The sequence below is a fragment of the Erigeron canadensis genome, chromosome 2 (genome assembly GCF_010389155.1).
Source record: "Erigeron canadensis isolate Cc75 chromosome 2, C_canadensis_v1, whole genome shotgun sequence".
Lineage (NCBI taxonomy): Eukaryota > Viridiplantae > Streptophyta > Magnoliopsida > Asterales > Asteraceae > Erigeron > Erigeron canadensis.
The window spans coordinates 40,304,263-40,330,576 of record NC_057762.1 but is presented as its reverse complement, the minus strand read 5'-3'; the positions used below and the strand labels follow the sequence as shown (position 1 = coordinate 40,330,576).

Here is a 26,314-nt window from a genome sequence, read left to right as displayed (position 1 = left end):
ATATTTATAATAAGTTTAAGTTGTATGCATATCTTTTAATTGGAAGACTTATTCAAATGTTGCAATATATTTATGTACTTATTATTATTATTCAAACTTACTATTATGTACATAATAGTTTATAAATCTATCTTCAAGATGGTCATTATATTTTTGTGCTCAAAAGTACTTTAATTAGCTTTGTGTTTGAATTGTTGGATATCCGTAAGAAATTTTTGGGTTGTTATCTCATCTTGTGAGTCTTGCATAGTTATTCTTATGATTTAACTCCGTGAAATTAAATTTTTGGTTCGTTGACATTTTCATGAAGTTCAATTAGAACTAATTATAGTATGAGATTGTCTTGAATGATTATAGTTTTTGATTATAGCATTTCTAAGGCATTTTATTGTACTAGAGGGCAATTAACACTAAACCCTAAATGTCTAGAAGGCAATTCTCTTAATAAACCTCTACGGATCGATACCTAGATAAGTATAAGTAAATAGTCCTAATTGGAAATTGAGGGTTGTTACAGTTTTTTACCCGAAATCAACCAAGAACTCATAAGATTCGACTAAGAAACAAGTTCAATATCATAAAATGGAGAGATTTAGCTAGATTTCACTTACCAAAACAACCCGGAACTTAAATTTCGAATTCTTGAAAACTTGGAAAGGATGAACACTTCAAAACCCTAGATTCTTGCAAAATGATTATTATTATTAGGTGGATTTATGTTACTTGGTTAATCTAACAAGGAAACAAGTATTTATTATGAAATTATGGTGAGAATTTGTGGTAGATGGGAGGAAGAAGAAGATAATGAATGAGGGGAGGGACAAATAAGTTTTTTTTTTTCTTTTGTTTTTTGTAAAGTAAAATGAATGGAAGGATGTGTGAGAGAGGGTGTGAGGGGGGCCGGCCTTGGGGTCTCATTTTTGAGACTTCACTTCGCTAATTTCGACAAATAGCTAAATGTTAATCATTTAAATGCTAAAACGAACCCGTAAACACAAATAAATTCCACGTTACGTTAATACACGACAAAACGTTCGATAATTCATATAACTCACGAAACCGTTCACATTTAATTATGTCAAGTTACAAATCAACTAAAGTCAAAAATCGTGAATGTTACGAAATGTAAAATTATACGGAGTAATTGTCTACTCTTTAACAAAACTCATGCAAATTATAAGTGATTTGCAAATGGCTATTTTTGGGCATGAGTTGTGCTGCAATGCAGTGACAACACCTTGGCTAGCTTCCCTAGCTAGATCACTTAGTTAAGTTACTTGTTTTTGCAAATCAGAATTCAACTTTAAAGTTTGCAAAGTGTTCTACGTGGTATCTTCATGATTTCCTACATACAGTACATGGAACCAGAGTCCTCTCAAGATCCTAAGGTGCAGAAAGCCACCTTTTATAAATTGGCCTTTTGGATTAAAGGTTTAGTATTTGGGGGTGTAAGTAACTTTTACCTTATTCTTATTATGTGAATGTAACTTTCATTTAGTTCATTGTATGTAACTAACTTGCTAATTTGAACGATTAATGTAAAAATGTATTTTATGAATATTATTTGGGAGAAATTTGCAAGTTAACATCAAAGACAGATACATGTCCCAATGATAGTGTGGTTTGGTGATGTTTGACATTCCAAACAGTTTATCAACACCCTGATCTTTGGTTGTTGTATATTATATCTACTTTAATTAGGTACGTGCACAGGACAACGTACATCAACAATTATTTAAAATGAAGCAGCAGATGTAGTCGAACCAATGATTAGAGAAGTAGTTCAAGCTGCAACAGATCGAATCATATATATCTTAGTAGAATGAGGCTAAGCTATTACAGTATTTTATTAATATTATTCCCATTCTCATGCATTAATTATGTTTGAAGAAGTATCATTTCTTTTGGCTAATACTTCGTATGTTCAGATGTTTTTCTTAATTTTCTTTTTCTATGACAGAAACAATACTAATTAAACCCACTTTTTATATGCGTCATTTCTGTACCCACCCGTATATTCATTTACCTTATTTTATCTAGATATGTTTTTGATGATTTTTATGTAATTTAATTGTGTGAAAATGTTTTTATTAAAAATTTTAACAGAGTGGGTCATTTAGTTTTATATCTTTTTTATTTTAAAGTTTACCCAGAAAAAAACACAAAAAGAAATAAATTAATAATAGACTTAGATTATTAAATAATTATAAAAGAAAACAAAAGGTATTTCTTTTAAGTTTATACAGTATAATATAAAAAAAGTAAAAAATAAAAAGATGGTGAGGAGAAAGGAGAGGCATTCTTTGTGTGAGGGAGGAAAAGGGAAGAGAAAAAAAGAGAGAAAATGAAAAAATGGTGAGGAGAGGAGAGGATCGACCTACTATACACACTCCCTAGCTAATGGCTGAATTTTAGCCTAGAATATGTAACAATGTTGCTTCTTCAAAGTCTGATTGATGATCAAGAACATATGTAAACATGATCTACCAAATTCGATCTGGTTTTAATCTTGGAGAACAAAGGGAGACTATTGATCACCTATAAAAGTTGAATACACAGATTGCTGACTTTGTATAATTGATTGTCTAATGTCATCATTGATTAATGTTTAAAAACTCCAAACACTTATAGTTTATACGAAAAACACCCACAAGTGTAGAAATTAATTAAATGTTAAAAGCAACGAATATATTTGATACTTACTACATTGAACATTCTTAGCATTTAAGCCTCCTATTAAACAGTATATAAGGTCATCTTCATAACCTTCAAAACACACAATAACCTCATCAATAATCCTTAAGCATGTAAAATTAAAAAAAAAAAAAAAAAAAAAAAACTCAAACGTAACAATGGCATTCTCGGCCACACATATTTATCACAATCTTCTGCTCATTTCCTTCTTTCTTCTCATTCATGCATTACCGTGTCCTGCTGCTGGTGGATCCTGGTCGGTGCTCGTCCCAAGTATTGGCATATCCGCCATGCACATGCAACTACTCCCAAACGACCGTGTTGTAATGTATGATCGTACTGATTTTGGTATCTCCAACATCTCTCTTCCAAATGGCAAGTGCCGTCCTAACTCAACAGACTGCTCTGCCCACTCTGTCGAGTATGATGTTGGCTCCAACACCGTACGCCCACTCATGGTACTCACCAATGTATTGTGTTCTTCAGGAACTTTAATGCCTGATGGCAATTTAGTCCAGACAGGCGGTTGGCAAGATGGTTATCGCACGGTTAGAACTTATAAATCATGTGACACATGTGATTGGCAAGAGATACCAAATGGCTTGAACCAACGAAGATGGTATGCGACCAATCACTTATTGCCTGACGGGCGACAAATTATCATTGGTGGCCGTCGAGCATTTAATTATGAGTTCTACCCAAAGAGGACCGCCAGTGAGAACTCTCCCAACTTTCCATTTTTGGTCCAGACGAATGACCCGAATGTTGAGAATAATTTATACCCATTTGTATTTCTCTTCCCTGATGGAAACTTGTTTGTGTTTGCAAATAACCGCGCAATTTTATTCGACTACTCTAAGAACCAAGTTCTAAAGACTTACCCGACAATGCCTGGTGGTCAACCAAGGAGCTACCCAAGCTCGGGCTCTGCTGTTCTACTCCCTTTGCAGATAAAACAAGGAAAAGTGAATACTGTGGAAGTATTGGTTTGTGGTGGTGCTCCAAAAGGAGCATTCATCAATGCAAATAATGGAAATTTTGATGCAGCTCTAAATTCATGTGGACGGATTAAAATATCCGACCCAAATCCCCAATGGGTCATGGAAACCATGCCTTTGGCTCGAGTTATGGGTGACATGTTGTTGCTTCCCAACGGACACATTTTGATCATCAATGGTGCATCATCTGGGGTTGCCGGGTGGGAACTTGGGAGGAACCCGGTTCTCAGCCCTGTATCTTATAAACCTGATAATCAAATGGGGTCTCGATTTGAGGTGCTGAATCCAAGCACAAAACCAAGACTATACCATTCTACAGCAGTTCTATTACGAGATGGTCGGGTTCTAGTTGGTGGAAGCAACCCGCACAGCAAGTATGTGTTCACAAATGTGCTTTATCCTACTGAACTGAGCTTGGAGGCATTTTCTCCCTCTTACCTGGATTCAAGCTCTTCTGCTGTACGCCCCAAGATAATCTCACCCAAGACTAAAACTTCAATCCGCTTTGGAAAAACAGTGGCTATTACATTTACAGTGTCTGGCCCTGTGGATCTCAAATCAGTCATTGTAACAATGGTATCACCTTCATTTAACACACACTCGTTTTCTATGAACCAAAGGTTATTGGTGCTTGATAGCGGTAACTCCACCAAGGCTGCTGGAAAGTCTACGTATAAAGTAGGCGTGACTACACCACCATCCGGTAACATTGCACCAGCCGGGAATTATCTACTATTTGTTGTTCATAAAGAAATTCCAAGTGCAGGAATTTGGGTGCGAATGCAGAAATAAAATTCCAAACTGGTGTTGTTGGATTGCTGGAATTTCCTGCTGTCCTCTATGAATGAATTTTTTCTTTGGATTCTAAAGTGTTCACTCATTTATTTATTACATGTATCAATGACATAAACTTGATATAAAAAACGATGTTATGTCATTCTTTTGATTGTTATGTTATCATTAGTTTATTTTGGCTTTTCATATCGTTTTTCTACTTTCGGATTCTATCTATTGAGTTCGATAGATTATTTAAAAACTTGGAATCTCTATAAAATCTAGGGGTGTTATTCGGTCAGGTTATTCGGGTCTCAGGTTATTTGGGTCGGGTTATTTAGTTTTTATGAAGATAAAACTAACCTGTAACCCAACCCAAATTAGACTCGGGTTATTTGGATTGGGTTGGATTTTGGGTATCCAAATTTAAACCCTAATATATATTAAGCAAATAAATTTGGGAAGTGTTTGGCTTTTGATTGTTAGAGGCTTTTCTCAAAACTTTTGTATTATTGTGTTGTGTATGGAAGACAACTTGTAATGGGATCATAAGATATAGGCAAGTGTGGCTTGGTTTCAGGCCCTGTGTTGGACAAATGCCACGAGCACAATTCAGCAGGGCACCGTTTATATATTATCAAGTTGGGCCCCTAAAATTAATTGGGCACGTCTGTTTGGTTTAGTTTGGATTTGGAAATTGAAACAGAAAATGTGTGTATAGTCACAGTATAGATAGCGTTTGTCAATATGGTGCCTAGGACGAGCTGCTATGATTAACTACGACCTTTACGTTAATTAAGGGGAGTTAGAATGAGCATAACGTCGGTTGCCACTTTGTTGTTATTTTATGATTGTTACATATAGAGGCGAGTAATTACCTTGGTAAATGTAGTTGTAGGTTTTTTTTTTTTTAAAGATCTTCTTCAACAAAAACTACAATCTACTAGTATCGCTTACAAATTTCATGATAAAGCAATCAATACATCATTTGAATGTGTTTTCATCCAAGTGTGAACACCATATTTTTCTTTCTGGAGCAGATGAACCACGTACACCATGGTTTCACATATAGAGCAGCATTTCATGTTTTACAGTGGCACCACAAGGAAAGCCGGAGAGAGGTGACTCTTTTTATTTGCTAGTACCGTATGTTTGGTTGGTTCGAAAAGTAACAATTAAATACTGTATTATTAAAGCCACAAGAAACAATCTCCATTACGTTCACAAATAAAAAATGTCTACACTAGTTACATGAGATAAGAGTTTAAAAAAGAAGAAAGATCAGATCTCTAGACATCATGCATAAAACCAAATCGATAATTTGGGCATTTATCGCTGCATTTGGACCCAAATGCCTGGACTCGGAATTTCTTTATGAACCACAAACAGAAGATAATTCCCCATTGGTGCAATGTTACCAGATAAAGGTGCCATCACACCAACTTTGTAGGTAGACTTTCTAACAACCTTAGTGGAGTTGCCCGTATCTAGCACCAACAACCTTTGATTCATAGAAAACGAGTGTGTGTTAAATGAAGGCGACACCATTGTCACGCTCACTGAATTTATATCCACAGAACCTGATACAGTAAATGTAATGGCCACCCGTTTTCCATAACGGATCTTAGCTTTAGTCTTGGGTGAGATTATCCTTGGACGTAAAGACGACGAAGCTGAATCTAAATAAGAAGGAGAAAATGCCTCCAAGCTCAGTTCAGTAGGATACAACACATTTGTGAACACATACTTGTCATGAGGGTTGCTTCCGCCAACAAGAACTCGCCCATCACGTAGTAAAACAGCTGTAGAATGGTACACTCTTGGTTTTGTGCTTGGATTCTGCACCTCGAATCGAGACCCAACTTGGTTATCTGGTCTATAAGATACAGGGCTGAGAACCGGGTTCCTCCCTAGTTCCCAACCAGCAACCCCAGCTGATGCGCCATTGATGATCAAAATGTGACCGTTGGGAAGCAGTAACATGTCACCCATGACTCGAGCCAGAGGCATGGTTTCCATGATCCATTGGGGATTTGGGTCGGATATTTTAATCCGTCCACATGTATCCAGAGCAGCATCAAATTTTCCATTGTTAGCATTAACGAATGCTCCTTTGGGTGCGCCACCACAAACCAATACTTCAACTGTATCCACTTTCCCTTGTTTTATCTGCATAGGGAGTAGAACAGCAGAGCCCGTGCTTGGGTAGTTTCTTGGTTGACCACCAGGCATTGTCGGATAGGTCTTTATAACTTGATTCTTAGAGTAGTCAAATAAAATTGCGCGGTTGTTGGCAAAAACAAACAAATTTCCATCAGGATACAGAAATACGAATGGGTATAAATTATTTTCAACATTTGGGTCATTCGTCTGAACCAAAAATGGAAAGCTGGGAGAGTTCTCGGAGGCTGACATCTTTGGGTAGAATTCATAGTTAAATGCCTGGCGGCCACCAATGATAATTTGGCGCCCGTCAGGTAATAGATGATTTGTCGCATACCATCTCTGTTGGTTCAAGCCATTTGGTATCTCTTTCCAATCACATGTGCTGCATGATTTATAAGTTCTGACCCTGCGATAACCATCAGCCCAGCCGCCTGTCTGGACTAAAGTTCCATCACGCATTAAAGTTCCTGAGGAACACCATACATTTGTGAGTACCATGAGTGGTCGTACAGTATTGGAACCAACATCATACTCTACAGAGTGGGCAGAGCAGTCAGTTGAGTTAGGGCGGCATTTGCCATTTGGAAGAGAGATGTTGGAGGTACCAAAGTCGGTACGATCATACATTACCACCCGGTCATTGGGAAGTAGCTGCATGTGCATGGCGGAGATGCCAATGCTTGGGACAAGGACGGACCATGATCCACCTGCAGCAAGGCTTGGTGGGGCGTGAACTAGGAAAACTAGGAAAAGGAAAAGATGGCGATAAAGAAAGGTTGTGAAAAAGGCCATTGTACTTTATATGTTGGGGATTATTGTTCTGGTTATCGTGTGTTTTGAAGGTGATGAAGAAGCCCTTATATACTAGTTCAAGGGACTTCAATGTAAAGAAAGTCACCTTGCTGAATATAGTTCAGCCTCAAATATTCTCTTCTTCTAACAACATATATTCTATGTTTTAGGGGGATTAGTATAAAATAAAGCATTGGGTTCATTCACTTCAATCAGCAACTACCATTTAGGAATTGTTTATATAAAGTCAATTTCAATTTCATTCATGCAGATCAGTTGGTGATATCATCTTTTCAATTTATTCTACAAGTATAATTTATTAGGCCATGCTTCATTGCATTCTTAATCCACGATCAATTTGTAGTTAACCAAAGTTTGACCAACATTATCATAGAGACGGGTTACGTCCTCTGTCCTAGAATGCCAGTAGGTGTTAGACTTTACAGCTCGAATAAATGTGGTGTGGATGTTTATTCCAAAAAGCTATCTAGACTAGATACATGAATTTAAAAAATGTGACTTGTTGATACAGATGAAATTTTTCTTGGTGTTGCTTTCTGAATACTTGCTTAGTATCATAGGTGGTATCGGCCATATTAATTTGATTGAAGAATAGGGAATATGCACAATCAATCTTAGTTTTCCTTGAAAGGGTAGATGGCTGGCATTGCGATTATTCTGAAGTCAATCTGTCAACAAAGGTTGTCGTTTATATAAGATCATAAGGCAGACCGCTTTAGGTTCTACCATAGTGATTCCGAATTGTTTTCTAGATACCGAGCCAGATTAATTGCTAGAAGAAGACGGATGTCTAGTTTATTAGCATAACTCATGGAATTCATAATTAAGTGCTCTGCGACCTATTTTGGGGCTAGAGTTGTACGTGCTGCAATGAAGTGACAAAACCTTGGCTAGCTTCCCTCGATCACTTAGGGTAAGTTACTTGTTTTTGCAGATCAGAATCCAACTTTACAGTTTGCAATTAAGTGTTTTTTTGGGGCCTCTTTATTTCCTACATACATAGAACCAGAGTTGTCTCAAGATCTTAAGCTTCCAAAAGCCACCTATTCTAAATGGGCCATTTGGGTTAACAATATTAATTCGCCCTAACATCCTGTTTTATTTTACATAATAATAAGAAACTTACAAAAAAAAAAAAAAATTGTTCATTGCCAGTTGATGAAGCCTTAAACTATTGGGAACTCGGGGGATGGGGGTCTATTGATTTTGTCAATTACATCATCGTAATATTAAAGCTTTTAACTATTAGCCATATGGAACTCAATGCCAATTAGCCAGCTATAATTAATACTCCGTATATAGCTTTAATGCAAGCAGATTTCTTAATTCCAATTTAAATAACTAAGTTATTTGGGACAAATTTGCAAGTTAGGATGGATATATCAAGACAGCTACATGCCCCCATGATAGTGGTTTGGTGATGTTTGACATTCCAAACAGTTTATAAACATTCTGATCGATCTTCTGTTGTTGTATATTAATATATTTATATCTAATTTAGGTGCACAGAACCAACGTACATCAACAACAATATTATTTTAAATTAATACCCGGGTTACTTCGTCGAGCCAATGATTAGAGATGTAGTTCAAGCTGCAATGGATCGAATCAAATCTTAGTAGAATGAGGTTATATATTTAATAATACTTTCCCCATTCTCATGCATTATTCCTTGTCCGTGACCAACCGCCAATTTCATTTAAATATCTTTTCTTTTCTTTCTTTTGTTCTCAACAAGTATAATCATGTCCTCGCTCCGTTATGGGTTTAATTACCATATATCTATAAAGACTAGTGATGACGGGTGGTGTTGGTGGCGCCGATTTTTGGTGGTAGATTCAAGTAAATATATGTAAGTATGTAAGTAGAGATATTATCGATAACCAAATTTAGGGTACTAATATGTGTTTTCGCCTACATAAAATAAAAAATTAATAAGCAGAAAATGTTGGAAGAAGTATCATTTCTTTGGCCGATATGTTTCACTGTCTTAGATGTTTTCTTTAATTTTTTTCTATTACATAAACAAAACTAAACCCACTTTTTAGAAATGTGATTTCTATACCAGTAAAGTAGCACGACATCATATACCACTACAACAAAAATGCCGTTTAACAAGTATAAATGTCCTCGATGAAGATCAAAAAGTCTTTGCTAAAGGTCTACGGAGAGGACATGTCTACCAAAGTCTGATTGATGATCATATATGGATCAAGAATGTAAACATGATCAACCAAATTCTGATTTTATTCTTGGAGAACAAAGAGAGAATATCACCTATTATTTTTGAATACAAATTGACTTTACATAAATGATTGTCTAATGTCAATGATTAAAACAAACCCCAACAATTTGAGTTTATACTAAACATCCAAAAACATAGAAACAATAAGTTAAAAGAAAGGAATATTTGAAACTACGTTGACATTCTTAGCATTGAATAAGCCTCCCATTGAACAGTATATATATAAGGCCATTTTCATCACCTTCAAAAAAACACACAATAACCTCATCAATAATCCTCAAGCATAAAAAAAAAAAAAAAAACAGAAGAAACTCAAACATTACTTAACAATGGCATTCTCCGCCACACACATTTATCACAATCTTCTGGTCATTTCCTTCCTTGTCCTCCTTCATGCACTACCGTGTCCTGCTGCTGGCGGATCATGGTCTGTGCTCGTCCCAAGTATTGGCATATCCGCCATGCACATGCAACTACTCCCAAACGACCGTGTTGTAATGTATGATCGTACTGATTTTGGTATCTCCAACATCTCTCTTCCAAATGGCAAGTGCCGCCCTAACTCAACAGACTGCTCTGCCCACTCTGTCGAGTATGATGTTGGCTCCAACACCGTACGCCCACTCATGGTAGTCACAAATGTATGGTGCTCCTCGGGAACTTTAATGCGTGATGGCACTTTAGTCCAGACAGGTGGTTGGGCTGATGGTTATCGCAGGGTCAGAACTTATAAATCATGTGACACATGTGATTGGCAAGAGATACCGAATGGCTTGAACCAACAGAGATGGTATGCAACCAATCACTTATTGCCTGACGGACGACAAATTATCATTGGCGGTCGCCAGGCATTTAATTATGAGTTCTACCCAAAGATGACCGCCAATGAGAACTCTCCCAGCTTTCCATTTTTGGTTCAGACAAATGACCCGAATATTGAGAATAATTTATACCCATTTGTATTTCTCTACCCTGATGGAAATTTGTTTGTGTTTGCAAATAACCGTGCAATTTTATTTGACTACTCTAAGAACCAAGTTCTCAAAACGTACCCGACAATGCCCGGCGGTCAACCAAGGAACTACCCGAGCACGGGCTCTGCTGTTCTACTCCCTTTGCAGATAAAACAAGGGAAAGTGGATACAGTTGAAGTGTTGGTTTGTGGTGGTGCTCCAAAAGGAGCATTCGTTAATGCTAATAATGGAAAATTTGATGCAGCTCTGGATACATGTGGACGGATTAAAATATCCGACCCAAACCCCCAATGGATCATGGAAACCATGCCTTTGGCTAGAGTCATGGGTGACATGTTGTTGCTTCCCAATGGACACGTTTTGATCATCAATGGTGCATCTGCAGGGGTTGCCGGGTGGGAACTTGGGAGGAACCCGGTTCTCAGCCCTGTATCTTATAGACCTGATAACTCAATCGGGTCTCGTTTTGAGGTGCAGAATCCAAGTACAAAACCAAGAGTGTACCATTCTACTGCAGGTCTACTACGAGATGGTCGGGTTCTAGTTGGTGGAAGCAACCCACACGACAAGTATGTGTTTACAAATGTGCTTTATCCTACTGAGTTGAGTTTGGAGGCATTTTCGCCCTCTTATCTAGATTCAAGCTCTTCTGCTTTACGCCCCAGAATAATTTCACCCAAAACCAAAACTGCAATACGCTTTGGAAAACGAGTGGCTATTACATTTACAGTATCAGGCCCCGTGGATCTAAAATCAGTCATTGTAACAATAGTATCCCCGTCATTTAACACACACTCGTTTTCTATGAACCAAAGGTTATTGGTGCTTGATAGCGGTAACTCCACCAAGGCTGCGGGAAAGACTACGTATAAAGTAGGCGTGACTGCACCTCCATCCGGTAACATTGCACCAACCGGGAACTATCTACTATTTGTTGTTCATAAAGAAATCCCAAGTCCAGGAATTTGGGTGCGAATGCAGAAATAAAAATTCCAAACTGGCGTTGTTGGGTTGCTTTGATTTCCTGCAGTCCTGATGTATGGTTTTTTTTTCTTTGATTCTAAAGTGTTGACTCATTTATTTATTGTAGAAAATTTTCTTTTGTAAATGTAATGCCATAAACTTGATATGAAAATCATTTGTTATCAGCATATATTTTATCATAATTCCATTCGATTTGTTGCACGTTTTGCAACAACTAATGATTGCCATTGAATAAATTATAAATACATAAATAAATTGATGGTACCTGACTAGGTACTTAGTTCTTTAACTGATTATAGTATTATTTTTATTAATTATTTGTCATATGAATATTGTTTGTTCACTGCACGTACGTTTGACTTACCGCTCATCTGAGGATTTATTATATAAAGGGAATGAAAAGCAGGTGGAATGTCAAACATTACCATAGTATCCTTCGCCCTATAAAAATAGAGTTTGGGTTTCATTGTTTTTAGAGATTATGCATTAAAACAAATTATTGAAATTGTAATCTTTATCGTTATGGTAAGGCATCATTAATCCACTAAAGAAATAGTTTGTCTTAAATTCGCGCAAGGCTAATCTATTTGCAACAAAATTTATGGTCAAAACATTATATATTCTCACGGACCATGATATTGATGAACTATTTGTGGCGGATTGGGACCGAGTAACAGACAAAACATGTGACCTATCTGCTACGGGTGTTAAGGTACATTGCTATGAACGATTAATGCAATGGATTTGCCAAGGCCGTTATCTATGATGAACTTGGTACAGACAGAGATCTGCTACGAAGTGGAACTACGGCGGATTTGCTAAGAAGTTCAGTTGAGGTGAGACATAATAAGTGATTTTTATTTTTAAGACGGCCCTTTTTGATGAAGGTATTTGGACTTGATATTGCCAAATCCGTTGCAACTTGCAAAACACCATACAGTCAAATTCACACTTTAACACATATATAGAATTCACATATCCAGCTATTGAGTCACAGTACATATTCAAAGCAAACAGGTTAAATGAGCATGCAATTGAACTTGGAAAGTAAAAGAAAAACCATAAACTACTCCCATTAGCAAAACGAATAGCAACCCGTGTTATGTTCATTTTTCTGACAAATAGCAACTTTCATTATATCCATAATGTTCAAAGTTCCTGGAGCTTAGAATGCGAGTGAATAGTTATTACTGCATATGGACCCAAATACCTGGACTTGGAATTTCTTTATGGATCACAAACAGAAGATAATTTCCTGCCGGAGCAATGTTGCCAGATGGAGGTGCCATTACAATGACTTTGTAATCAACTTTTCCAACCGCTTTGGCAGAGTTGGTGCTATCAAGGACCAACAACCTTTGGTTCATTGAAAACGAATGTGTGTTAAATGAAGGTGCCACCATCGTAACATAAACTGATTTTGGGTCAACACGACCTGATAATGTGAATTTTATGGAAACCTGTTTCCCGTAGCTGATTGTAGATCTTGTCTGGGGCGAGAGTATCCTGGGTCGTTGAGAGGATGAGCTCGAATTCATATAAGATGGTGAAAAGGCTTCCAAGCTTATGTCAGTAGGGTAAAGCACATTTCTAAACACATATTTGTCATGTGGGTTACTTCCACCAACAAGAACCCGTCCATCTTGCAACAAAATGGCTGTAGAATGGTACACTCGAGGTCTTGTACTTGGATTCTCCACCTCAAAGCGAGACCCAACTTTGTTATCCGGCCGGTATGTTACTGGGCTGAGAACCGGCTTCCTCCCAAGTTCCCACCCGGCAACACCAGCCGATGCCCCATTTATGATCAGAACATGACCATTAGGCAATAACAGCATGTCACCCATGACACGAGCCAAAGGCATGGTCTCCATGATCCATTGAGGATTAGTGTCCGATATTTTAATACGTCCACAATCATTCAAGGCTCCATCAAACTTCCCTTTATTTGCATTCACGAATGCTCCTCTGGGCGCACCTCCACAAACCAATACTTGAACCGAATCTACTTTTCCTTGTTTTATTTGCAAAGGCAGAAGCACAGCAGAGCCTGTACTTGGATAACTTCTCGGCTGACCACCAGGCATGGTGGGGTAGGTCCTGATAACCTGGTTATTATTGTAGTTTAATAAAATAGCACGATTATTTGCAAAGATGAACAAATTTCCATCAGTATTGAGAAAGACAAATGGGTATAAGTTATTCTCTATGTTACGCTCATTTGTCTGAACCAAAAATGGCAAATTTGTAGCCCTCTCGGTAGCTGACATCTTTGGGTAGAACTCATAGTCAAAGGCCTGACGGCCACCAATTATAATTTGGCGGCCATTCGGCAATATATGATTAGTTGCATACCATCTGGCTTGATTCAATCCATTTCGTATCTCTTGCCAATCGCATGAGTCACATGAATTATAAGTTCTGACAACACGATAACCGTCTGCCCAGCCACCCGTCTGGACCAACCTTCCATCACGCATTAAAGATCCTGAGGAACACCATACATTTGTCAGTACCATAAGTGGACGTATAGAGTTTGACGCGACATCATATTCTACAGAGTGGGCAGAGCAGTCTGTTGAGTTGGGACGGCATTTGCCTTTTGGAAGAGAAATATTAGAGACTCCAAAATCAGTGCGGTCAAACACGATGACACGGTCGTTGGGGAGTAGCTGCATGTGCATGGCGGATATGCCAATGCTTGAACGAAGAACGGACCATGATCCACCAACAGCAGGACATGTAGGGACATGGAAGAGAATAACAAGGAAGATGAGGAGATGATGATAAAATATGGAAATTGATAAAGTCATGAGTTTTGGGTGTTTTCAGAGGTGTGGCACTCTATCTAAATACTGGTCAGTGAGAAATAATATATTTGGTAAGCTTCAACACCAATATCATTTGGAAAAAATATCAACTTAATCAGAAAAAAAAGTGCAGTTATGCTTATACAAATGATACAAAGGTGTTCTTATGATGCATAATTTGGATGGATTAAGAGCCTTAACGAGCTTATGTTGATGTAATTATGCTTGTCATAGGTATGCATTATTAATAGTTCTATTAAATTATAACATAAGAAACTATATGTTTCTACGTGCAGAGAAGTAAGAAGCAGAGTAGGATACACATATTATAACAATATTAATACTATTATTATCTATGATACAGAAAATTCCAATGTGAATACATGCAATAGAATATGTAAATATACTCCTGCTGGAAAATGATGTTATCAGATTAAGGTATTAATTTTTCCATCCTCAGATCCCACGTTTTATATATGTAAAATCATTTTAATTCATCCAGGTCATCAGATGATTTCTACATACTTAATTTAGATATCTTTTTAAACAATAATTCCATTGATATATTATGAAACTTTGGTTTAGGAGTAACTGAATCACAGGAGTTGTTGTTTGAAGTTTCAACGAGTGGAAACAAATAGAGTCAAACAGTGGAAATGAAAACGATATTAAATTAATCCAAATACAATGATGTTTACATTTTACATTAAAACACGACTAATATAACTGAGGTATAAATTACGAATGACCGTGCTTCACCAAAACAATATATGGCAAAGCTGTGAAATTTTCTCACTGCATTTGAACCCAGATTCCAGGACTTGGGATATCTTTGTGAACCACAAATAAAAGATAATATCCTCTAGGTGCAATGTTACCAGAAGGTGGTGTGGTCACAACAATTTGGTATCTTGTTTTCCCTATAATCTTGGAAGCGTTGCCACCATCCAGTACCAGCAATCTTTGATTCATGGAAAATGAGTGAGTGTTGAACGACGGTGCAACCATTGTGACCGAGACTGAGCTTGGGTCCACAATGCCTGTCACAGTGAATACAACAACTACCCGTTTCCCATAACGAATGGTAGAGTTTGTAACGGGAAGGACTATATTTGGGCGTAATGATGATGAGTTTGAATCCAAATAAGAAGGAGAGAACGCCTCCAAGCTCAGTTCAGTAGGGTAAAGAACGTTTGTGAATTCATATTTATCATGTGGGTTGCTTCCCCCGACAAGAACACGTCCATCGCGTAATAAACCTGCCGTTGAATGGTAAACTCTAGGTTTAGTGCTTGGATTCTGTACCTCGAATCGAGACCCAGCTTGGTTATCGGGCTGGTAGAGTACTGGGCTAAGAACGGGGTTCCTTCCAAGTTCCCACCCTGCAACTCCGGCTGATGCGCCATTGATGATCAAAACATGGCCATTGGGGAGCAACAACATGTCACCCATGACTCGAGCAAAAGGCATAGTCTCCATGATCCATTGGGGGTTAGGGTCAGATATCTTCATTCGCCCACAAGTATCCAAGGCCCCATCGAATATCCCTTTATTTGCATTAACAAATGCTCCTTTAGGTGCGCCCCCACAAACCAATACTTCAACCTCATTTACGACCCCTCCTTTTATCCGCAGAGGAAGTAGCACAGCAGACCCTGTACTTGGGTAATTTCTTGGCTGACCATCAGGCATTGTTGGGTAAGTCTTGATAACTAGGTTATTGGAGTAATCGAACAAAATTGCACGATTGTTGGCAAACATAAATAGATTTCCATCAGGATAGAGAAATACAAATGGGTATAGATTATTCTCAACATTAGGATCATTTGTTTGAACCAAAAATGGCAAACTAGGAGAGTTTTCAGTGGCTGACATCTTCGGGTAGAACTCATAATTAAACGCTTGACGTCCACCAATAATAATTTGCCTACCATCGGGCAATATGTGATTGGTAGCATACCATCTTGCTTTACTCAAGCCATTTGGTGTCTCTTGCCAGTCGCATGAGTCACATGATTTGTAATTTCGGACAACACGATAACCATCAGCGAAGCCACCAGTTTGGACTAATCTTCCATCGGGCATTAAAGTTCCCGAGGAACACCACACATTTGTGAGCACCATAAGTGGACGTACAGAGTTAGATGCGACATCATACTCAACAGAGTGGGCAGAACAGTCATTTGAGTTGGGTCGACATTTGCCAGCCGGAAGAGAGATATTGGAGGTTCCAAAATCAGTACGGTCATACATGACCACACGATCGTTGGGAAGTAGCTGCATGTGCATGGAAGATATGCCAATGCTTGGGAGTAGGACAGACCACGATCCACCAGCAGCGGGACATGGTTGGGCATTGAGGAGAAGGAGAAAAAAGGAGCAGAAAAGGTAATGGTAAAGATCAGCCATAACTAATTTGTGTTTTTATTATCTTTAGTTTGCTCTTCTTGTGATAAAATGTTTGGATTTTGTGTATATTTGAAGGAGGAGATAGTGCCTTTATATACAAGTTGAGATGGTGAAAAAGCCTCCTCTGTGGACGCCTTGAGTTGATTCCATAAGTTGTTGCCTAAATTTAAAAACAAAACCATGCATTTAGTCAACCTCTAGACTTCCACTCAATCAATTAACAACCATGAAGTACCCTCTTACAATTTTCTAATAATATACGAGTATCAATCTCATGAATTCTTTAACAATTTCTACATTCAACTCATTCAAGTTATGTATTACGAGTAAACAACGACAGCAATCCTCGTATTAGCACTTATGATCTATTTCTATTTCACTTCGTGGATGTTCCCAAATAGAAAACTCAAACAAACACATCTTGGACATAAATGGATCCAGATTTTTTATGTAGAAGAACCAGCATGTCTATATCCTATGATGGATAGAAGAACGTACAGCTTGGCCATAAGCATACAGTTTTACTGTTTCCAGATTGTCTTGAATAAACTTATGTCACTAAAACAAACACAATTAACATAAGTGTTACCGAAATCATTGTGATCCAATGCATGGTAGTGTTTGACATTCCTTCAATTAACTAAATCTCTAGGTGCAGAGAACTAACAACCAGAAGAGAAAGTACCTTGTACCATCTTATTATTTTATAAATGATTTGGTTATTTGGTTCCAATGATTAATACGTAGTTGTAATAAATGGAACAAATCAAACAACATCCAAATTGATACCGTTAGAATTTTGGTTTAACAACCTTATTGAAGTAATTATTAGTATTATATTTTCCATTCTCAAAGATAATTATACCTAACAAGCTGACTTTTTTCCATTTTAATACCATTCCTTTTCTTTTTTATACTTTTAGAGCGAAAAAGAGGGTAAGGAGGGAGCAAGAATATGATATGAATAAGTACCGAAAGATGATTTTGTTTCATAAAAAGGAAATTAACTTTCACATGTATCTGAATTCGGGATGATAAAAGTACTCATACCCGATTAGAAATTCAATACTCGAACCCGATTTGACCAGGGAATCCCCGAGTGGACCAGGGATAGGATGGGTATGGGGACGTAATTAAGTTCCCCGATGGAGATGAGAACGGGGAATGGAAACCGTAAATCCCCGATTCTCGTACGGGAACCCGAAAAAATTATAAATATTTATTAGAATCACATTAAGTTTTTGGGGAAGGTTAGGTAAAGCATGCAGTTTCTATCTTAGGTAAAGCAGGGGGTGATTATGTAAAATTCAGGGGGGTATGTATGTTTATTAAATTCAAAGGTTTAATATGTAACTTTTTTTAATGTGGCAGTACCTAAGCTTAGATAAAGTCTGCAGTACGGATCATTTTCCCTAAGTTTTTTCTATATATTAAAATCATTTTTAAGTTTAGAGCCTTTTCTTTATTACTTCATATGTGTTATATTCTAATTATCATTTACTTAATATAGATATTAGTTTATACATAGAAAGAAAAACTCAAATTACACATTCTCCAACTTATTTTCTACTACGATAAATTTATATTTATTCAAAAAAATGCATCCCCAATATCCGATGGGGACGAGTATGGAAATGTAATTTATTTTCCCGACGGAGATGAGAACAGGGATGGTGATTACAAGTAGAAACCAGATATGGGGATAAAACTTGAAAGAATGAAAATTAAGATCCCGATATTACTCGCCTTATTGTCATCTCGATGTAATCTGAATGGCCAAATAGTTAACCAGCCATTCATATTATTACCGAAGATGGGTAAAAGAATGACGGCTCTCAACTCATAACCTCATGTTTAATAAAAAAAAAAAAAAGTGTGACATGATTTCATTCTAGGTTCAGAGAACAAATAAGTAACAACCACGATTATAGTTATAAATATTTGCATCGTGTTCATAGAGTCAATGACTAATTATTAATGTTGTACCCGCAAGGAATGAAATCAGAAAAGAATAACTAGAACTCATCAAAAATCAAAGGTTGTTATGTTAAATTATTATTATCACATTCTCATGCATTATTATACCTTGCCTGGTGTCTACCCAACATGCATGCACATATTTTATGTTTTCCTAATTATATATTTTTTTAATAAATTTAAGACTGGATTATAGCCTGAACTTCATTCAAAATGTAATTAAACATGGATAGTCTAAATTGTTATGTGATTAGGATACATTTATGATTGATTTTTCTTGTATAACCGGATTGTATTATGAATAGAGTTGGAGGTACCCGTGCAATACGATGGCGTGTGGTGGCGGCGACTATTGGTAGGGGTGGCGGCGGCATAAATTGGTGTAAGTTGATGAAAATGTAATTCTTATAAAGGTGGTAGTGAAGATATTTTAAAAGATAATGGTTTAGTTTGTAAATTAGTAAGATAAAGATTTATGGTGTAAATTAGTTTATTAAGCCTAAATTAGGAAATCTAAACTACTTTATAAAGCATTTACTCCCTTCAAATTTCTCATAAAAGAAGTTGATAAACTCAACCTACCCCTAGTTTTTATTCATTCATTTGAATATCTCTACTTAATATATCTATAATACTTTTAATGAAATTATTTACAACATACATCCTTCAACTAGAAAAATAACTACATTACCCCTTTATATCCATTATTTTTAAATAACCACACGGTCGGTGCCACCACCGTGTCGTTACCGCCACCGCCATCGCTGCGGGGGCATTTATATATCTAGTTAACTAATTTCATATTGGGGTTCATTAAAGATAATTAGGTTATTTTCAAGGTAATTAGGCTGCAAGAAAGGATGTCGAACGAGCTTTCGGGGTGCTTCAAGGTCGTTGGGCAATCCTTAAACATAATGCCCGCCCATTTTCGGTGAACAAAATAAAACGTATTATGTATGCTTGTGTTATTCTACACAACATGATTGTTCAAGACAACGATAACGCAATATCCGACTTTGAGGAAGATTATTTGTCTGATCCAACTGATGTGCCAACACGTACGTGGGATGAAAAGGTTGCAACGCAAATGCGGGCCTTCGGGGAGTTACGTGATAGAAGGACGCACCATTGACTTCGCACTGCTCTAGTGGAACATGTTTGGAACCTCCCGGAAAATTACCGTCAACGTTGATGATGTTTTATTAATGTTTTTATTATGTCTAGGATCGTAACATTTTAAATAAATGTTGTAATTTTTTTTTATTTGAATGGTGTTTTATAAATAAATGTTGTAATGTGTTTTTTTTATTTGAATGGTGTTTTTTAAATAAATGTTGTAATTTGTTATTAATAATAAAAGTATTTTATTTGAATGGTGTCTTTTTGGTATAAAAATAAAATAAAAGAAATGATGATGTGGGGAAGAAGTTCTGAAGAAGTTGTCCTTATAAACAATTGGTGTCCTGAGGAGAGTCCTGAATTATGTGATACTGATGTGATAGTGAAGAAGTTCTAAGAAGTTGGTTCCTATAAGCTGAGGCCTTGTTTGTGTTAAATAGATGGTGATTTTCAATTTAGTTATTTGACTCAGATTTATATGGTCCGGGTGTCTTCTAACTGTATATATCCAAGCCTTTTCTTTGGCCACCTCTAAAAGATTAACCTAGTGATATTTGAATTTGAGACCATGATGTTCAAATTAATACATATTTACCTTAACTAAATTAATACTAATATGAGTAAAATGAAATGAAAGGGGAATTTCAGTATAGAGCTTTTTCGATCAGTTAACATATAGTAAACACACCAGATAATCATCATATACGTACATTACTTGGGTAACATACACTTGAATTTCAGACAAGTTTTTGCACTCAATAATTGAGCGTTCCGTTGACACGAAGACAGAAAACGATAGATTGCAGCAAACAAGAACAAGACTTCTTTGGCTTCTTCGCACTTGTTACTGGATCTTTACCCATATACCTTGACTGGGAATTTCTTTGTGGACCACATGCACCAGATAGTTCCCTGGCGGAGCAACGTTGCCAGAAGGTGGTGCCATCGCGTCGACTGTGTAGCTATTCTTTCCAACAGCCTTGGTGGAATCACCGGTGTCAAGGACCAGCAACCTTTGATGCATAGAAAATGAGTGTGTGTTAAATGGAGGTGCCAACATAGTAACGGAGATCATTTTTGGATCGACGGGGCTTGGTACGTCGAACTGAATAACCATCGGTTTCCCATAGTGCATCGCAAAGTTGTTCTTTGGCAACATTATTTCGGGGCGTAAAACTTCTGCATTGTGATCCAGATAAGATGGTGAAAATGACTCCAATCGCAATTCAGTAGGGTGAAGTGCATTTTTGTTGTATACGTATTTTTCATGTGGGTTACTTCCAGCAACAAGAACACGACCATCTTTTAGTACGATTGCAGTGGAATGGTACATTCGAGGTATGGTGCTGGGATTCTGCACCTCAAATCGGGTCCCAAATTTATTATCGGGTCGATAAATTACAGGGTGGAGAACCGGGTTCCTCCCCATATCCCACCCTGCAACACCATTTTTAGCACCATTGATCATCAGAACATGTCCATTAGGGAGATTGATCATGTCACCCATGACTCGAGCCATAGGCATGGTCTCCATGACCCATTTGGGGTCCGGATCTGATACCTTAATCCGTCCACACGTGTCCAAGCCTTCATCAAACTTTCCCTTCAATGCATTATAATATGACGCTTTTGGTGCACCCCCGCATATTACAACATCAACATCACCTACATATCCGCCTTTCATCTTTAAAGGAAGTAGTGTCGCAGAGCCAGTACTTGGGTAATTCCTCGGGTGACCTCCAGGCATCGTTGGGTAGGTCTTGATTACTTTTTCCTTTAGATAGTCATATAAAATGCCATGATTGTTGGCAAATATCAGCAAATTTCCATCGGGATTGAGAAAAGTAAACGGGTATAAATTGTTCTCATTTGGGTCTTTGGTCTCAGCTAGAAACGGCATCTCATAAGTCTTCTCAGCTGGAGACTTCTTCGGGTAGAATTCGTAGTTGAACTTCCCACGACCGCCAATTATGATTTGGTGACCGTCAGGCAATATATGATTCGTAGCATACCACCGGTCCTCAATCAACCCGTTGGGTATCTCTTCCCAATCGCATGTATCACATGATTTATAAGATCGTACATACTTAGCACCCTTACCAAATCCACCCGTTTGGATCAAGTGTCCTTGGGGCATAAGAGCTCCAGAGGAGCACCAAGTATCCGTATGCAACATAAGTGGACGTATGGAATTCGTCGCAACATCATACTCCACGGAATGCGCAGAGCAGTCTTTTAAATTGGGGTCACATTTGTCTTTTGGGAGAAGGATTTTGGAAGTTCCAAAATCCGGACGATCATACATCATAACACGATCTGTAGGAAGCAGTTGCATGTGCATGGGAGAGATGCCAGTGTTTTCAAGCAGGAGTTTCCATGTTCCTCCAGCGGCGGCGAAGCAAGGTGGTGCATGCAGATGAAAAATGAAAAGAAAGAGGAAGACATGGTCATAAAGTAAATAAGTAGAAAGAGCCATATATAGGTGTGTGTGTGTGTGTGTTTTGAGATGTTGTTTGATTGTGATGAAGGAAATATATAGAGGCAGTGGTCGCTTTATATAGAACTTCATCATGAAGAGAATTCCATTACGTACGCTTTGCTATATAGCTGGTACTTTTTTTAATTGTTATAAACATTTTGTTTTCGTCACTTAACTGCATGATTAGAACGTACTCTTAATTAGTTATTGACGTACTTACTGGATTGATTACGTTACTAACTGCCTAATGCCTACCCATGCACATATACATATATATCAATCAAGAATTGATACAATAAATAAGTTAATTTCGTTTCATCAGTTTGTTTGTTCATCGATCATGTCGTAATGTCACTAGCTAGAACTCTTAAAATATTAGCTATAATACTATATCTGAAGATTTGATTTGATTAATTTTTGGATTGATGTAATTATATGCGTATGCACGTATGTGGTGTGTGTATATATATATGTACGCGTACCTTAACTTTTTTTAGCATTTTTAATTAGAACGTAAGTAGCCAATATTTTTGTAGCTGTACGTGCAAGGTTCGTATTAATTATCAGCCTAGCTAGCTTCTCAATCTGGGTACCGATCGAACAAGCAGGTCGATCTTGCTTTGAAGAGACCATCATGCATGGCCCATCAATATATTGTTGATCCCCGGATCATGGCATTAAGTTGATGAAACCTGACTGCTTAATTACGACTTAGAAGATACTCAACCAAAATTATATATCAGGGCCGGCCGGGCACTAACTAAAATTTGAAACACAACCTAGCTAACGTACGTACAGCAGGTATATACTTAACTTTGGGAACAGTAGTACAAGTGGTTGAACTACGTCTAGAGTTCCAAAAAACAAAACTAGATCATGTTTCTTTTAGTAATCGATCGGCACCTCGAGCTAGCTTAATTAACCCCCGGCGTGTTGGAAATAAAAGATGGAATTGAAGGAGATGAAATAAACAAATTTGCTATAATTCCTCGTATTCTAAAAGATAAATTAAATAATTATTTTAAGTATGTACAATACTTTTTTCTTTTTGAAAGACGTGAATTATTCACAAATATGATTCTCTATAACAAAAATGTCATTTATTCACACTTCTTATAAAAAAATTTAATTTGTTCACGTTTGAAAATGTATAAAAAGTATTCATATTTAAAAGTGTGAAGAAATTTGAAAAATCATAACTTTTTCACACTTATATATATGTGGAAAAAAAGTTCACACTTTCAAGTGTGTAAAATTATATCAATTGTTTACACTTAGAAGTGTAAGAATTAACTTGTAACACAAAATTTCTTCGCACAAGAAAAGTATGAAGAAATTATGTGTTACAATATAGCTTTCACACTTTTAAGTGTGAATATGTTTGACATTTGTTCACACTTTTATGTGTGGATTTTTTCTTTCTACACATATAAGTATGAAAAAATTATAATTTTTCAATTTTTCTCACACTTTAACATGTATATATCTTTTAAACATTTTTAAATGTGAATATATTAAGAAATTTTTTCACACTTGTTTAAAGTAAGTGTGAATAAGTGAAATTTTTGTTGTAGTGTGACCTAACGTTGTTTTAATTAACCATACCCAACAAGAAATTATATTAAACTACATGTTAAATGATATGTATATATACGGGTAAGGTGATGTATTTTATAAACATTAGATACATGTTAAATGGTGGTAGCGGAAGTGGGTGTTGGTGTTGGTGACCGCTAACGTAGGTGGCGACTAGTGGTGGTGGTGCCGGCGAGTAGTATAAGTTATTGATCGATGTAAAGGTAATAAATGTAAAAGTGTTAGTTTATTAAATTTAGAAGTTGGAGATAGTATAAATTATTTCATTAAAGGTAAATTTTGTAAACCGTGTATGATAGATGGTAACGTGAAATATTTATTTGAAAACTAAATTTTATGTGAAAACCAGAAAACTAGTCAAAACACATTGTGATCTGAATTTAACACAATGTGTTTTAGTAGTTGTGTTTTTTAAAAACACAATATGCTCTTATTGTGTAATCCAAAAACACATTGTGTTAAGTTTTAAATCACAGTGTATTTTTTATAACGAGTGAAAATCAAAAAATTGTTTAAACACATTATGATATGAACTTAACACAATGTGTTTTCTAAAAAAATTAAAAACACATTGTGTTGGATTCAGATCACAATGTATTTTAGCCGATTTTCTAGTTTTCATGAAAAATTTAGTTTTCAAATAATTAAAATCCAAATGATAACTGATAAGTTTGTTGAATAGGGAGAGACATTTTATTTATTTCAAATCTGTAATTTGAGAAGAAAAAAAAAAGATCGATGCTTTATATAATAGCATAGCTATGGATATACATTAGATATCACTCGGGGTATTTTGTGATAAGGGGATAAAAATTAAATAATCTGTTGATACGTGAGGGAGTGATCGACCACACATGCATTTCTATCGTCCTCATCGCCGAGCATGCATGCAAGTTGGTTCTAGATACGTTTTATTTTGAATTTTGATACTCGTACTATGTTATTCACAAGCACACGGCTAGTGAACATCGTATAGTATTTCCGTGTATATATGAGTAATGAGTAGGACACATAGACATGACTGACGTTGAATGCATAGTGTCACATGTACCTGTCTTGACCAATATTAATGTCTAGTCCTAAAGCTTTTATTCAATTGTACTAAACTTATATTTAAAAGTCTATTTATCTGATCTAACCTTGTCTTTGTTCGTAAGTTTTATATATTTGACATTCTTTGGCAATTTGAAAAGCACATCTACTTGCATAATATGTGACACTAATTTTTAAGAATTTTGGACCTGGAAACTTCTACATAAAAATGGAAATAAGTGTCATAAATCAATAAGTTGCCGGTTATTCCCGCAAAATGTTGAATAAATTCTAACGATAACTTTCAACCGATCGTACCTATTCATTAGTGCACGGATTAACTTCCAAGTATGCAATTAAGTAGATCATGTTTTCAACTTTTGATCTAATAAAACATATTTTAAATGTCTCCTTAGTAAGTGTCAATAACAAAATATAAAAACATAATATTATGAAGATAAATGTTTTCAAAATTCAAAACAAAATATATAACATATATAATAATATGATATAATTTAAATTTTTAAACACATCGTACGTGGAGCTCTCATACTTTTTTTGAACAAGCATGCCCAATCGATATGTTATAAACTAATATAATTCGACAAACTTTTGCTAATGTGTAAACTTATCTCCTTTTGGATTTAAAGATACGTTAATCATCTTACGTATCCTGACTAATAAGAAATTTATAAAAATGTATTACTTTTTTGGAAAAACTTCCATGTAGTTTAATAATACTCATATTTACATAGAAAACACGTATGCTATGTATATAACTAATCTAGTATAGTATAAGTTCATTAAGTTCATTAAGTTAATAGCGTTAATTATATAATTTGGAAAAGTAAAGGATAAACTGTTTTTCAGGTAAACTTATTAACGTTAGTAAGGCCCTGTTTGCTTAGAGCTTAATGACTTTAATAAAAAATACTTAATCTATTAAATCAATATAAAACATTTGTTTTAATAATTAGTTAATAAACAAAAAACAACTCTATTAACTTATTAGTTCAAACATTTACTGGTTAAAAAACAAACATGCTTTAAAATTATTAAAGATGAAAAGTCTTATTTTGCAATTATGCAATAAAAAGGCATTTTCCTAATATACTCAGAGCAACGTAACACACTATCCAAAAATAACAAATGATATACATTTACGTAAAACAATCTCGAAAAATATTTACATTATTCGAGAGATGACATGTAAATTTTTCTCATTCTCTTTTTCAATTTTTTTA

The 26,314-nt window shown here is 36.3% G+C and overlaps 6 protein-coding genes across 6 annotated transcripts; 2 read left to right on the top strand and 4 right to left on the bottom strand.

Annotated features, from left to right (window-relative positions):
- Positions 1 to 2,852: 2,852 nt before the first annotated feature.
- On the top strand, positions 2,853 to 4,484 carry LOC122590193 (aldehyde oxidase GLOX-like). The gene has a single exon (XM_043762530.1). The coding sequence runs from the start codon at positions 2,853 to 2,855 to the stop codon at positions 4,482 to 4,484; it is 1,632 nt and encodes a 543-aa protein (XP_043618465.1).
- Positions 4,485 to 5,795: 1,311 nt separating this feature from the next.
- On the bottom strand, positions 5,796 to 7,424 carry LOC122590197 (aldehyde oxidase GLOX1-like). Its single transcript, XM_043762533.1, has one exon. It carries the CDS (start codon positions 7,422 to 7,424, stop codon positions 5,796 to 5,798), a length of 1,629 nt encoding a protein of 542 aa, XP_043618468.1.
- Positions 7,425 to 10,019: 2,595 nt separating this feature from the next.
- LOC122590194 (aldehyde oxidase GLOX-like) lies at positions 10,020 to 11,651 on the top strand. Its single transcript, XM_043762531.1, has one exon. It carries the CDS (start codon positions 10,020 to 10,022, stop codon positions 11,649 to 11,651), a length of 1,632 nt encoding a protein of 543 aa, XP_043618466.1.
- Positions 11,652 to 12,835: 1,184 nt separating this feature from the next.
- LOC122590195 (aldehyde oxidase GLOX1-like) lies at positions 12,836 to 14,461 on the bottom strand. Its single transcript, XM_043762532.1, has one exon. It carries the CDS (start codon positions 14,459 to 14,461, stop codon positions 12,836 to 12,838), a length of 1,626 nt encoding a protein of 541 aa, XP_043618467.1.
- Positions 14,462 to 15,250: 789 nt separating this feature from the next.
- LOC122590192 (aldehyde oxidase GLOX1-like) lies at positions 15,251 to 16,852 on the bottom strand. Its single transcript, XM_043762529.1, has one exon. The coding sequence runs from the start codon at positions 16,745 to 16,747 to the stop codon at positions 15,251 to 15,253; it is 1,497 nt and encodes a 498-aa protein (XP_043618464.1). The 5' UTR covers positions 16,748 to 16,852.
- Positions 16,853 to 20,796: 3,944 nt separating this feature from the next.
- On the bottom strand, positions 20,797 to 22,439 carry LOC122590011 (aldehyde oxidase GLOX-like). Its single transcript, XM_043762349.1, has one exon. The coding sequence runs from the start codon at positions 22,437 to 22,439 to the stop codon at positions 20,808 to 20,810; it is 1,632 nt and encodes a 543-aa protein (XP_043618284.1). The 3' UTR covers positions 20,797 to 20,807.
- Between the last annotated feature and the right edge of the window lie 3,875 nt (positions 22,440 to 26,314).

What these genes read in the sequence shown, in the direction of transcription:
- LOC122590197 (XM_043762533.1), bottom strand. Translation starts at nt 7,424, where the DNA reads ATGGCCTTTTTCACAACCTTTCTTTATCGCCATCTTTTCCTTTTCCTA.
- LOC122590194 (XM_043762531.1), top strand. Translation starts at nt 10,020, where the DNA reads ATGGCATTCTCCGCCACACACATTTATCACAATCTTCTGGTCATTTCC.
- LOC122590193 (XM_043762530.1), top strand. Translation starts at nt 2,853, where the DNA reads ATGGCATTCTCGGCCACACATATTTATCACAATCTTCTGCTCATTTCC.
- LOC122590195 (XM_043762532.1), bottom strand. Translation starts at nt 14,461, where the DNA reads ATGACTTTATCAATTTCCATATTTTATCATCATCTCCTCATCTTCCTT.
- LOC122590011 (XM_043762349.1), bottom strand. Translation starts at nt 22,439, where the DNA reads ATGGCTCTTTCTACTTATTTACTTTATGACCATGTCTTCCTCTTTCTT.
- LOC122590192 (XM_043762529.1), bottom strand. Translation starts at nt 16,747, where the DNA reads ATGCACATGCAGCTACTTCCCAACGATCGTGTGGTCATGTATGACCGT.